At 44.3% G+C, this 13,467-nt stretch overlaps 1 protein-coding gene across 2 annotated transcripts in view; it reads right to left on the bottom strand.

Annotated features, from left to right (window-relative positions):
* Nucleotides 1–209: 209 nt before the first annotated feature.
* The window catches only part of XKR4 (XK related 4), a 328,134-nt gene continuing 314,876 nt past the window's right edge, over nt 210–13,467 (bottom strand). Inside the window, exons 3-4 of one of the 2 annotated variants that reach the window (XR_010837419.1) lie at nt 9,221–12,718; nt 210–2,109 (exon numbers count right to left, since the gene is read on the bottom strand). Coding sequence is in view for 1 of the 2 variants with exons in the window: in XM_059043384.2 (XP_058899367.1) it covers nt 11,772–12,718 (947 nt within the window). In the remaining variant the exon portion in view is untranslated. Of the gene's footprint in view, nt 12,719–13,467 lie in introns of both variants that reach the window. The other variant, XM_059043384.2, reaches the window with a different exon arrangement.

The raw sequence follows: 13,467 nt of genomic DNA, 5'->3' as shown, positions 1-13,467 counted from the left end.
GAAAAGCAGAGGCGCAATTATAACATTATAAAAGATGGAAAACGGCTGAACAACAAGGTTCCTTGCCAGGCGGGAGCAGAGAGGCAGGCCTCCAGAACTGTTGCTCTGCAGGAGGTCTGTGACAAAACCGCCTCCCAATACACCCAGGACAGCCTCCCAAACCTCTCCCCTCCACACGTTTGCCGAAAGTAAATAAAAATCAAATAGCATTGGCTCTGCATTATTTATTTCCCTTTGCACAACAAAGAGAGTTTTAGCAGCAGAATATCACCAGCAATAGAGCAATGCACAAGAAGGTTAAATTCCATGACCTACAGCACCTGAGCATTTTCTGTCTTATCTAGACAACGCCAGACAACCGCATGGAAAAGAGGATTCAAACATCTGGATTCCCCCAACTACCCAGATGTCTGACACCGCAAAGACCAGATTCCCTCCTTGAGTGACCTACTTCTTTACTTTTTGTTGGGATGTTTGCATTTGTGTGGACGGTCTTTATTTTTTCATAATGCCACAGTGTCTACTTCTGTTTAGTGAAGATGGATCAGCAGTCCTTTGGAAAATTCAGAAGTTGAAATCCCCCAAATGAAAAGAAACTTAGTCTTGAGGAAAAATCAGGGCTTTCGGGCTGTCTATGGTCTGGTGGTTTCGTCTCCATTGAAAAATTGCTTCCTTGTTCACCTTTTTTCACTTCCATTATTCTGAAAAGCATTCTCACCAGAATTCTTTTTGCTATTTGGGGATAGAGACACAGACTAGGTGAGGGCAGAATCAAGATCCAAAATATGTTGAAATGATTCAACTAATAAATTTGTAAACCTGGCTTAGTGGATTTGAACACAGAGGTTCTTGGGATGTCAGGATGTATACTTACAATGGGATGCTGGGTAAGGCCATGGCCACCCTGCATCTCACTGCTGTTGAAAGGAGGGAAGATTCAACGGTCATGTGTTACAGGCAAGAGTACTTACTATACCTTAAGATATCTCGTTTTGTAATCCGTCAGAAGCCCTTGGCGTGCAGAGCCAGCTAGCAGCGAACCGGCCAATGACCAAGGAAAACTGTCAAGGGGGAGAGTCCGCGTAGGGACAGAGTTAGTCTCAGACACAGAGCCACTGATGTCATCTCTGTCCTTCCACTTCAGCCATGCCTTGTCCTTTCATAAGTGGACGCATCTATTGTCATAACCTCCAACCTCTGCTCTACAAAGCGGCAAATAGTCCTGATGAGCCACTGACAGGTTTGCCCTTCAATCCCCATACCTGCACCTCTATGGCTATAGAAACCTTGTGTTCCAACACCTCTCACAGTTACTCTTACTCAGGAGCCTTGTTTTACAGGATGGTTTATTGCTCCTATGTCCCCACAGCCAATCAACTTATTGGACAACACAGAGGATCTTTGTGCCTTTTTGGGGGGCTTTGGAGATCAGGAAATTCACAGTCTTCACCCTCTTAGTTTTCATTGCCTTGCAATTGAAAATAAGTTACCTGCTGGTGGGCCACTGTTTACCATTACATTTCAGTGCTTGCGTCTAGAGCTAGTTCTGCAAAATGACTTTGCCAAAGCAGGGCATGCAGGACAATCCTGGTGCCTATACCTGGGACTCTGACTTGGTACCTCATGGTACATCTTGGAGACTCTGTCACCACGATGGCCCTTTATGAAGGAGAATCGCCTCTGGAACACACACAAAAAGCATCCCTGCTTCTGCTTTTTCTGTTAGATTGTTTACCGGATACATCTGAAGACTTTCACTCAATTCTTCTAGTGTTAACTCCTAAAACTGTTATACTGAAAGGTTAGACAGAAAACTTTACAACAACATAGGGATGCCTGACTCTCTTGCAGACTCTGAAACTGTGAACTGAAGTACATTTATTCTTACCTTGCAGCTCAAACCTTTCCTTAAAGACAGAGCAGTGGAAAAGAACCATGATTTTTAAGTATGAGATCACCTGTTTACTTTTAAGTGAACACTCAGGTGCTGAGAACGTCCGCTCCGTGATCTCAGAGCTCCTAACCAAGGTCTGGCAGGACCTCAGAAGCAACAGGAGAGCCAAGTCCACATACAAATGTCTCTCAGTTTGAAACTGGCAATGTCACCACCTAGGAAGGCAGGAATCAAATTACTCAATAGCTACATCCATGCAGATTTTACCTCTGAAATTGAATTATAGATTCAACTTTTATAAATTGGTTATTACAATGCTGACAATGGTACTCTCAAGAAAGGAAGAGCAGCACCTGTACTCAGACGGATCAATCATGAAGCAGATGACAATGAGTCTTTTCTCATTTCCAGATACAGGTAGATTTGTGTCCATTTAAGGCGAGCCTCCATAACCCAGTACCCTGAGATATGAAAGCCCCCAGGAATCCATTGACTTCTTTCTCTTTTTTCAAAGCCGTCCTTACTGGAAAAAACAAATGAAGCAGGTGGATATTCATAGCATGAATGACAAAGCAGGAAGCAGGAATTCCTGAGTGCACTACTTCACAGAGGTCTTTCTCTCCAGGCCTGGGCACTGACACCGCCCTACCAGTGCTCCTTTCCACCAACTGGTCCATTTCCCCTTGCAATAGCTTGGCTACAATCTTACAAGTCAAGAATTTGCAAGATTAAAGGGTCTGTTGGATTAAGTAATGCAAATCACCTTCAGTAAAGCTTGACAAATTCCGAGATGTTTCTGTAAAAAAAAGAAGGGAATCAACAGCATCAGCAGTATGCAGCTTTGTGGAAGCTGAGGCTCGAGTTTCTGGTGTGGCTGGATCTTCTCAGCCCCCTTCCCCTTCCTCAAGGCAGGAGAGATTGCTTTCTTTGCAGAGAGATCCAACACTCTGATTCAGACCAAGGAAAATGTTTCAGCCCAGGCTTTCAAGACACACTTCAGAGATTCGTTTCTTTCTCTAGGTACAATATCTTAGAAAGGTTAATAAGGGGGTCTGAATATTTTAGCTCCTTGAAAGGAAGATAAGAAATGACAATTCTTTGACCAGCTGACAGATCTTCTTTGGTTACAGGATGATGTGCTATCGCTCACAATTTGGATAGAATAAGAACTCTCAGCAGCACAAAGAGAAAGCCACAGGTGGAAGGTTAATTGTGAAGTTATGATAGAGGTACCCAACACCCAAACTCAAGTGCTCATCTGCCAGAACCACAATGGAATAAAATGCCAGTGTTGATTAAGGTGCATTCTACTGGCTTGTAATCAAAACAGGAATTTCTTACAATGGTAGAAACCCCAAACGTATTTTCAAAACACTTAAGAATGCTTTAGAACTTGTTTTGATAGATGAATTAATTTGAAATAATTAAGAGTGTTGATTTGATATAACTGTATACCAGACTGCCACTAGAACAGTCCAATTAAATTAGCTTAAACACATCTCCATTTGTTAGTATTTGTAGCACCTAAATGAAGTAAGAATTTGATTAGTTCCATTTGAATGCAAATCAAGCCAGAGAGAGGGGAGATGGCCACCCCTTAATTTGGTAGATGGAAGTAAAATAAAAACATGAAACCTTACATTTTCTGAAATTCTAATAACAGAGTAGGTGGCGGGCTTCAATAATAGCACGAGAGAATTTTGTGCTGGTGATATTTGCTTATCAAGTTGATGAATTCGTTTTGATGTTGATCTGCTTTGTTAAATGTGATCTTTTGTCTGCAGACATCATTATCAGTAACTGTACTCTTCTTGTCTGGTACCACAGCTGAAACAGCAGCAGTTATCACAATGAGCCACTAACGGTGGCAGGAACTGCGAAATCAGGGCTCTGACTTAGCACTATATCAGCTCAGCTGTTTAACTGATGCTTCATGGGGTTCGCCAAGGAATTCCTGGTGTTGTATTCTGTGCGCATAAAAATTAATATGCTTCCTTCTCTCTCTCCTTTTACTCCGTAGAGGACCTATGGGTTTATAGGATTCCCTGACTAGAATTATTTCACTCAGAGAAAATTAGTTATGCAAGTTAACAGACATCTTTAAATAAGATGCTCTTTACATCTGTGGGAAGCCAGTCACTCCGGGCCATATTGCAGGAGGGAAATGGATTGGGTACCATGCGAACATGTACCTCATGGGGTGGGGCTGGCTGTCCGGACTCCTGAAAGGTGATGCATCTCTTCCAGACCTGGGAGCAGGGCTTCAGAGCAACCTCTCAGGTTGCAATAACTGAGGTTTATGTCTGGAAATTTGTTATTCCTAAATAACGCAGATGCTGGAGGCTATGTTCTGGGGAAGTCTACTAGGACATCTAACTTTTGTCCACAGAGAGAGATCTTTGCGATGATTCTCTACTGATCGTGGGGAAAGGGGGTCTTTTATAAACCCACATGTCCCGTTTGCACTGTCCAGAGTGGGGTTTCTGGCGACCTCACAACACGTCCTGATGCTGTCTACCCGATGGCCCCTCTTCCATTCCTCTGTGGCCAGACAGAACCACTCCATTAAAAACCAGAATGGTGACTGGGACAAAAAAAGTGTCATATGTGCTCATGACGGATGCTTCCTGAAGATCAGAGAGGTGCCTATTAGAAAAGTTTTCAGACATCTCAGAGGCATCCTAATTTCATGTCTCTTCTTAAAAGAAATTCTCAGGAATATTTCCAAAGTTAATGCAGAGATGATTGGTTTGAGTCAAATACTTTGTGCCAAAGAATGTATCGATTTTTTTTTGTTGCTTTGTGGCCTTGATTTAAAAGTATCTAGGGTCGGAGAGGCATAAAAACAAACTACAAAACTACTTTTCTTTTTATAGGCTGCCATCCATTGTTGATTTATCTTTATCTTTATATCATTACCTTATGTTTGCCATTATGTGTGCTAATTGTGTATTGCGAGGCTTACGTAACACAACCTTGGAAAAGCTTATGTTTCTTTATTGCTCTAGTATAGAATTAAATATAGACATTAGAAAGAGAAGCAGTGTGGTAGAGTAGAAAGCATTAGAGCTGAAGTCAGCAGACTCTTCTTCTGCTACCAATAACCAAAGTGCGAGCTGCTGGAATGTGGAATTCCTTTTGCACGTGACTGTGTGTCGCCGGGCAATGGCAGTCATATAGATCACGTGTGACAGACGAATGACTGAAGGAATCCTGAAGATAAAACATGCCTGAAGGAAGTGTTCTCAAGTCACACAGATCTCGCTTAGATGCTATTTGCTATAAAGATTAGTGACTCCTAACTTCATAAAGATCTGCTTAAATGATATCAAAGTCAGAAGATAGAAGATTGCTTGTATTTTTCATATGTTAAATTCAGACTGATCCCTGTATCTATCTGTTTAAATAAACACCAGGGTTGAGAAAATTTGGGGTTTATTATTGGCTGCCTTTTTAGCACAAATTCAAGCAACACACACACAGCCATATCTTTGGTTGGGTCACAACTCTGTCATCCTGTAGGCCCCAGATGTGTTACATCTAAGCTGAGGAGGGAGAGGACACTTACATTATTTTACAATCCAACTCAACATATACTTGGTACATGTCTGCTCTATTTTTTGTAGGTAAGCTTTCCATCTAAGATGAGGTTCCCGGATTTATATGATGGTTCCACTAGTGGTATAATAGCCCTCACAAGTATTAAATTTTGTGACTTGCAAGACATTAAATAAAATTTAGGGAAAATTATTGCAATGGAATAGAATTATCTTATAATATGAAAAGAATGTCACTACTTCCTTCCTTTCTCTCGCTCACCTTTTTTTTTTTTTCCCCAGTCAGAGGGTCAAGGTAAGTAGTGGGGTTTGGCTATTTTTCACTCTCCCTAACTGGATGACAGTAGCATACATGTAGAGAATACAAGCAAAGAACCATCGGTTAATTTATATTTGTCACTTACTTTAGTGCAAAGTAGGGCCGTGGGGGCGGGTGGGACAATTGTCTGGATTGGAAGACAAGCATTTGTCTGCCTACTCTGCACTAGGCAGTTGCAGTAAAATTCAGTGACAGACGATAGAGACTCCTGTTTCTCATCACTGACTTTTTTATTTTCAACTTTTCATGTTGAAGGACGTCTCTGACTTTTCAATGAAATGTTCTTTGAAAAATGTGATCATCAGACCCTGTTTTTGTTTCTCCGGAGACCTTGCCCAGTCAGGAAGAGATTTTGGTGGGAAACTATTCCTTGGTTTTCTAGGAAGATTTGTAGTCATTAGAAGTCATGACAAGCCGTGTGCAACTCTCAGCTCCAGTGTTTCCTAGCTGCGGGAGCGCCCCTTGGATAGTTTAGTGTCTCTGAGCTTAAATTTTGTCATCTGTAAATGGTACTCAATTCACAGATGGCCTTGAGGAGGGGACGAGATCACACAGGTAAGGCTGGTTAGCACAGACCAGGCACACCATAGGCTCGGGCACAAGTCAGCTACCATCCATATGGGGAAATGAACGGCATGAGGTCTTTGGGGGTGGGGGGGATAACCAAAGCAAAAATCTGATTCAGTCAGTGTTCCTGACTTATGTCAGTATATTATGTCAATGATTTTAGCAAAGAAATCAGACATTAACTGACCCCTATTTAGCAGAACATAGGCCCACAAAAGGTTAAAGTTGTACAGTTCTGCGCTAGCTCACTGCATGCAGTATTACAAAGCATCCGATTTTGTTTCTTATGGAATCTAGAGAAAGAGCTTCAAATGGATGGCAAAACAACATGATGCCTCGAACACTCCAGGGAGAGCTCCTGAACCCCTCATTTCTGTGGGTAAATTGCTGTTTGCCACGTCCTCCATCTGGCTTTCTGCTGTTGCGGGAGCTGGCCTAATTGCTACAATTAGCAAAATTAAATGGCGCGTTGTCTTTTTATACAATTCCACCCACGTGCCGCCGAGTTTTACTTTGGAGGCTGTTGATCACAGACACTCATTGCATCTTCCCATGTGCCCATTTTTAGGACAGCCACCGGACGAGCCGTATGTCCACAGGGAGCGCTCTGCGGTAGACAGTGCAGCCTGCCCTGGGGAGGAGAGGAGGTGGTACCCAGCTGTCAGGATCGTTTCACAGCCTGATACAGGTCGGGACCAGAAACTTGGAAACGGAGGTGGGGTGGGGGTGACTGAGGGACATGGCCCATCCTTAGCCATTTTGAAAGGCTCCAGCTTCAGATGCGGAGAAAGGGTGTTATGTGTCACAACCGGGCAGAAGCCATCATTTTGATTGTTTTCAAAAGTGACATTGGGTTGCTGAAGATAAATGAACATGAGCTGATTGGCATCCATCACGGAAATTAGAGAAATGACCACCTCAGTCCTGCTGTGTTTCCACGGCGCACATCAACCATCCTCTGAGCTATTTTTCTGAAAGACAGCCTGAGCTATTTTTTAACAGCCTTTAAGGAATCCTCCTTAGAAACGTAAAAACGCAGGCAACTCATCCAGTAATGATGAGAAACAGTAATGGCTAAGGGCAAAGACTCGTCAGAATGCAGGGGAACGTATATTTCGTCTCAGAAATGGGTCATTAGAAAAAAAATTTCTGGATTCTTGTCCAAACATCGTGTCAGAGCTTGTTTCCACCTCAGTGGCATTTGGTACACTTAAAGGCAAATATGTAACCTTACATAATCCTGCTAAGGACACCAGAGGTTTTCTTTGCTCCATTCAATCTGTTCAGAGAAAGGAACTTTGAAATGACTCAAAACTAGTCTAGTCAACTGCTTACAAGATGAGATCCTTGAGGGGGGGAAAAGTCATACAAGCTAAAGGTGCTAAATTATATCTAGGTATTTCCAACCAAAGTTCACAGGTGTGCTGATGTCTTACAGACATGGGCTCTGTGCTTGGGCTGATGCCAAAAAGGAGAGGGGGAAAAAGCTTTTAATCTAAAAGTTCATGTGTCAGTAACATACCAATTTATATGCATGAAAGGGGCAGTACATACTTTACTCTTTTCATCTGTTACTTTAGTTGTGTGTGTGTGCGCGTGTACTATATGTAATATGTATCTGTTATCCATACCATACACACGTATATACAAAATTTCTTTAAACGGTCTTTGAGCTTTCAATTATTCCTGTTCACTTTTAATTGGCTTAATTACTTCATTTATTCATAGAGCCAAAGGAATTGGGCATTTAGGAATTAAGTAGAAATACTTCAATGTATTTTATCTTAGGATTATCTTCGTATTTTCTCTTTTGCTAATACTTGAATTGCATATTCTTGCCATGTCAGTAGGAGAATTTATTTCATTTGTCGTGTTCACAGCAATATCATAAAGGAATAGTAACAAATGTCTGCAAAGTCAAGGTTACTGAACTAGATAGTACATAGTTAAGTAGGACAACGGAAATGGGAGAAGATTTAAAGGACATAGTCATTTTGGGGGACCAAACTTTGACTTACATGGAGAAAAAATTTTTTTTTCTTCCACACAAATACTTAAAGTCTCCGTGTGGTTAAGATACCTGTGGTCCTTCATTTCAAATAAGGTTCTGTTGAGAAATGCTAATTTAAAAGTGAAAAAAATTTATAATATTTTCTTTTAGAAAATTTCATGGTCCTATGCAAAAATCAAGCACTAAAAACAGACCCCTCACCCCCTACAGGGGACTCAAGTAGACCCAGTCCAGGAAGTTAGTTGGAAGCCACAGATAAAGAATCCAGCGTTTCCAACTCGTACGCCAACCACGGCTGCTTCCTTTTGCATTCTTGAGTTACTCTCCGTGGACGACGTAATGGTAAATTGAAAATGAAATCTTAGGAAGAACTAAACTATACATATGAAAATCAAACTTTGTTCCTTTGTACGTTGACAATGTCTCTTTAAATCCTAATACTCTAAACTCTCTGTTATCGGTGGATCTAGAAACTAATACACGTTCTCATCACCACACAGTCTGATGGCAATGCAGCACTTTATGAATCATGGAAGCAAGATTAAGTCATGATTCTCCTTGGAAGTAAAAAATTTGTTGTTGTTTTTCTTGTTTGTAATCTTGAGAAAGTTTGTAATTTATAACATGGTGGAGATGTCATTGCCCTCACAAGAATTTTTGACTAAAACATCAAAATCTTCAAGTATGCTGGATAACAGAGTATTTACAGTATTTGGGAGATTACTGACAAATTCAAACTTCTTGCACCCTCCTGACTGCATTCTCACCTCCAAGACAAAGCACAGTGTGTCATTTTTTTAGCCACACGGCACTTATTTTGACTCTTGACCTGTGAAATGAAGGATCAAGTTGAGAAATAATTTAGGACTTACATGATTGAAGAGTGATGGGGTCTGTTGTGTTTGTTGACTGACATTATTATAATCTGTTATTTACTCGTGGAATCAAAGGTAGAGTTCAACTGAGCAATTCAGTTTCCAAAGATCATTAATTAATTAAGCTAGTGACTCGCGTGGTTTGGCACCAATGTGAAGAATCTGCCATGATAATCATTTTTTTCCTTCTACAGTTGGGGGTGGGATGTTTTCACTAATTGCTGACAAGAAGAGCGTCTTCCTGGGCCTCTACTGGTGACTAGATAATGTTTTCACATCCAGACAAAAGACTATTATCTTTTAGCGGACTCTTGCTTGAAGGATCAAATCAAGGAGTACTAGGAAAATATGTCTCCTGATAAAAATCATCCATTTTTGAAAACATTGCTTTGGGGTTTAGTACCAAAAGAAGTCCTAGGTCAAGCCCTCTGTCACTTCCTGTGGGTGTCATCATAGGGACAGCAGTCTCTGTATGATACACCCATTACAGGTGGTGGCTCTAGACCTTGACTATTTAAAGTTAATTGGACAGTCTGAAAAACTGAATATGTTACACTGATTTTTTTTTTTTAAGTGACTTGACTAATATTTAGTGTATCAGTCGGGTTAATATAAAACCAGGGAAGGAGGTCTAAGACATCTTCCACCGTGGTCAGGTTTGTCATCACAGATGGAAGAAAGTAACCACTTACGTCTTTGATTGCCTGGGAAACTTTGGCCAGTCTTGACAAGCCCTTTCTAGTTAAGCTGATTCCCTTGTCCCCTGATATTCTGATAGCACCCTTGGCCAGCTTCCTGGGGGCACCAACATGGCAAAGTGGGGTGATCTTGCAAGAGACGCATGTTCTTAACCTGCCGAGGCAGGTTGATGGGATCTGCGGACCAGTTTCTGACATCCCAAGTAACTGTGATGCTTAAAGTATTTTAAACGATTCCAGGTCTATAAAAAAAGTGATGATGCTTATATGTATACCCTATATTATTTTTTTTTATTACAAAAATATTGAAATAATCCATGAGTTATTCCACTCTGCACCAACTATAAAAAAATACTATCAAAGTTTGACCGGCACTTTTAATGCAACAAAAAGCACCATGACCGGGGGACGCTGGGAACAGAAAGTGAGGAACGTTTACTTGCTGGACGGAGGTATTTAAAACCCAGAAGCTTGTTGTAAGAGTGCGGCTTTACAAAGGACTCAAAGACGAATCTTAGCTGGATCTAGCGATAAGCCCTCAATCGGTTCAGAAGGGTTTTCTCATAGCACATTCACTGCATCTGTCTGCTCCTACTTACTAAAACGTGTCCCGAAGCCTCTAAAAGACACATCACTTTGACCTGGGATGGGGGAGGGACTTTGACCTGGGATGGGGGAGGGGGAGTCTGTACACAGCGGAGAACTTGATCGTTCGCGCTCTCTCTTCCTCTTCCGTGGGGCTCCAGCCAGCCACGCTCAGCCGTTCAGGGCGTCCCCGTCAGGCCCGTGTTGGACGGTGTTTGGCACTAGAAGGGTGTGGCGTGGTGTGTTCTGGAATCCGGCCTCTCCGCCCTCGCGCAGAGCCTCCACTCCCGGTCCTGCGCACAGCCCGGCTCTCCCTCCGCTCTGCCCTGACCTTCCCATGTGAGCTGCACAGGCCGGGAAATCAGATGCTCATTTTGCTTTTTTGCTCCAGCTTCCTCGTCGTGGTTTTATCAAATGTTTGAGCTTGAATACTGCATCCTGATTATCACTGAACTTTCATCACCGAGGTATCTAGCTCCTTGGTCTCGTCAAAAGCCAGCCATGGGCTGCGTGGGGTATCTGTCATGAAAGATGTTCTCAACTGCAAATTTAAAATGAAAAAAAAAAAAAAAATCCTGACGTGTTGAAAACGAACCATTCCATCAATTCTAATACATGCGTAAACACACTTGGGTTTTCTGTCCATTGGATGGGCTTTTCACGCATGGGATTGGTTTTCACGTGAGAATGGTTTATGAATTCTTTCTAAGCTTTACTGTCTTGTTTTGCTTTGCTTTTTCTGGAGTCTTGAGGGATATGTTTTCTCTCTCTTTGCTTTTATATTCCCGTGGGAATCACAGCTTTGCATCAAAAGAAATCACCTAAGCTATGTTGACAGCATTGGTGTGTGTGTGTGTGTGTGAGTGTGTGTACACGTGTGTGTGTGACTCAGTATATTCTTATGCAAAGATCAGTTATAACTCCGTCAAAACACCCTACTGATCAGAGGCGACAAGTCCTATAATAATAGTACCCTCAGGTGGATGTGCTGAAAGGTGGGGCGGGGGGGGGGGTTGGTGGCAACAAGGGGTCCTACTGAGCCGGCCTGTTCCCTTCCGATGGAGCAGGAGGGTCTCTGGGCTGCTTTTGCAAAGGAGGCCAGCAGTAGGCTGTCGGCTGATGGAGGGCCAGACACGCATCCTGACGACGGTCAGGCCGGGAACGTCACAGCTCGCTGCCCGACGCCAGGGCAGAGTTTCATTATTGCCACAGCCCGGCTGTCACCCCTCGGTCTGGAGCCCGGGGCCCCTCCAAGTCCTTTCGTTTCACAGAGTGGTTTCGTACTCCAGCCGCTCCTGAATGAGAGCATCGTCTTTGTACTGCAGCCTCGGAGGAGACGGGGAACCTTCGAAGGCTAAAATGGCCTTTCGGAGGCTTCGGTCCAAAACGTGCCTCTCCCACGCTGGGTACCTGTTCCTGAACAGGTCAATTTTAATGACGGATTCTTCAGTCCGCGGTGGGCGAGAGGACGGGGTGGGCGGGGCCGTGGGCCTCACCTGAAACACAGGTGCGCAGCCGTCCCGCTCCGCGAACTTCTGGTCGCGCTCGCCGGCGACGCTGCGGGTGCTGGAGAGGGAGCGCGGGGCGCCCGCGGCCGCCTCTGGAGACGGCGTGAAGGCGGCGGCGGGGTCCCCGCAAGCGCAACTGGGGGACCTCCCGAGTCTGGGTCCGTTGGGGTGGAAGAAGGCATAGTACATCAGCATAAAAACGACGCCCGTTAGAAAGCTGCTGAATACCACGCACAGCGCTGGGACGGCAAAGGCGTCCGCGATCTGGGGGGCCTTGTAGAGGTACCAGAGCGCGCTCAAGGCCGTGTTTTCCAAAAGGATCACCAAGTAGTAAATGAAGAGCCTGCAGCGTGTCCTGCCCTCCTTGACGTTGAACCAGCTGAAGATGTAGATGATTCCTACTACCATGTCGAACACGATCTCTTCCCATTTGGTGATGCAGAATTCCGTCTCACAGTGGACGACCCAGAAGGTCATGACGCACCAGTGAAGGACGATGAAGATGCCAAAGTAGAGCTGGAAAACCGAGGCGAAGAGGGCGAAGGTGATGACCCTGGCCGCAATGGTGAAGAAGTGCCAGCAGAACTGGATGGCCACGGCCATGTAGCTGATGGGCTTCTTGTCGTCGCGGGAGTCCCGGAGGGCCTTCTGGTAGGAGGCCAAGGCCCAGGCCAGGGACACGAGGGACGCGGCCGCCGTGAAACCTGCAAAGGCAGACGGGGAGACAGGCTGTCAGAAGCGGGATTCAGTGTCGCCCCTGGAAAGAAGTCACGTGGGGGCGGGGGCTTGGGGCGGGCTAGCTTCTACCACAGCAGAGCTCTTCGCGTCTCTAAACACTCAGATGGGGGTCCTAGGGCCTGTCCTCTAAGGGGCCCCGATTACATGGACAAGACGGGAGGCTAGCCTGGGGCTGAAGACGGGGAGGGGTGTTAGCTTTCTGTGTGTTCGGTGTAAAAAGACGGGGGAGGTCCCGTCCTATATTCCGGTTTGGCCGGAATATAACTGGCGATGGGGGCTTGACAGAACCTGGTTGCTGCTTCATCTCTGCCACTTATGACCTGCGCGACTTTGGACGGTCACTTAAATTGGCGCGTCCTCATTCAGAAAGTGGATGATCTCCAGGGCCCCCTGTCAGCTTTGAGATTCTGATTGAAAGGGACAAATAGTGACAGGTAACTTGAGGGGCTGGTTGGTTGACCTTTCTGCTCCTAAACAAGAATACATGGAGTGCATCCACCAAAGAAAGTTAACTGCTTCTTGAAAATGAGAAAAGGAGTCCGTGGAACCTCCTTGGCCGTGTTTCTTGCGATACCCGGTGTGCAGTCTGTCCTAATATGATCCGAGACTCTTCCTACAGCTTCTTCGCGCTCAGAAGAAGAAATGTCTGCTCAGCGTCACACACCTCTTATTCTTTCGCAAATTAAATATTGTACAGAAATCGCGTACCAGCCAC

Source organism: Kogia breviceps, chromosome 17, assembly GCF_026419965.1.
Source record: "Kogia breviceps isolate mKogBre1 chromosome 17, mKogBre1 haplotype 1, whole genome shotgun sequence".
Classification (NCBI taxonomy): Eukaryota; Metazoa; Chordata; class Mammalia; order Artiodactyla; family Physeteridae; genus Kogia; species Kogia breviceps.
The sequence above is the reverse complement of the archived record's forward strand: the minus strand, read 5'-3'. Positions and strand labels throughout refer to the sequence as shown.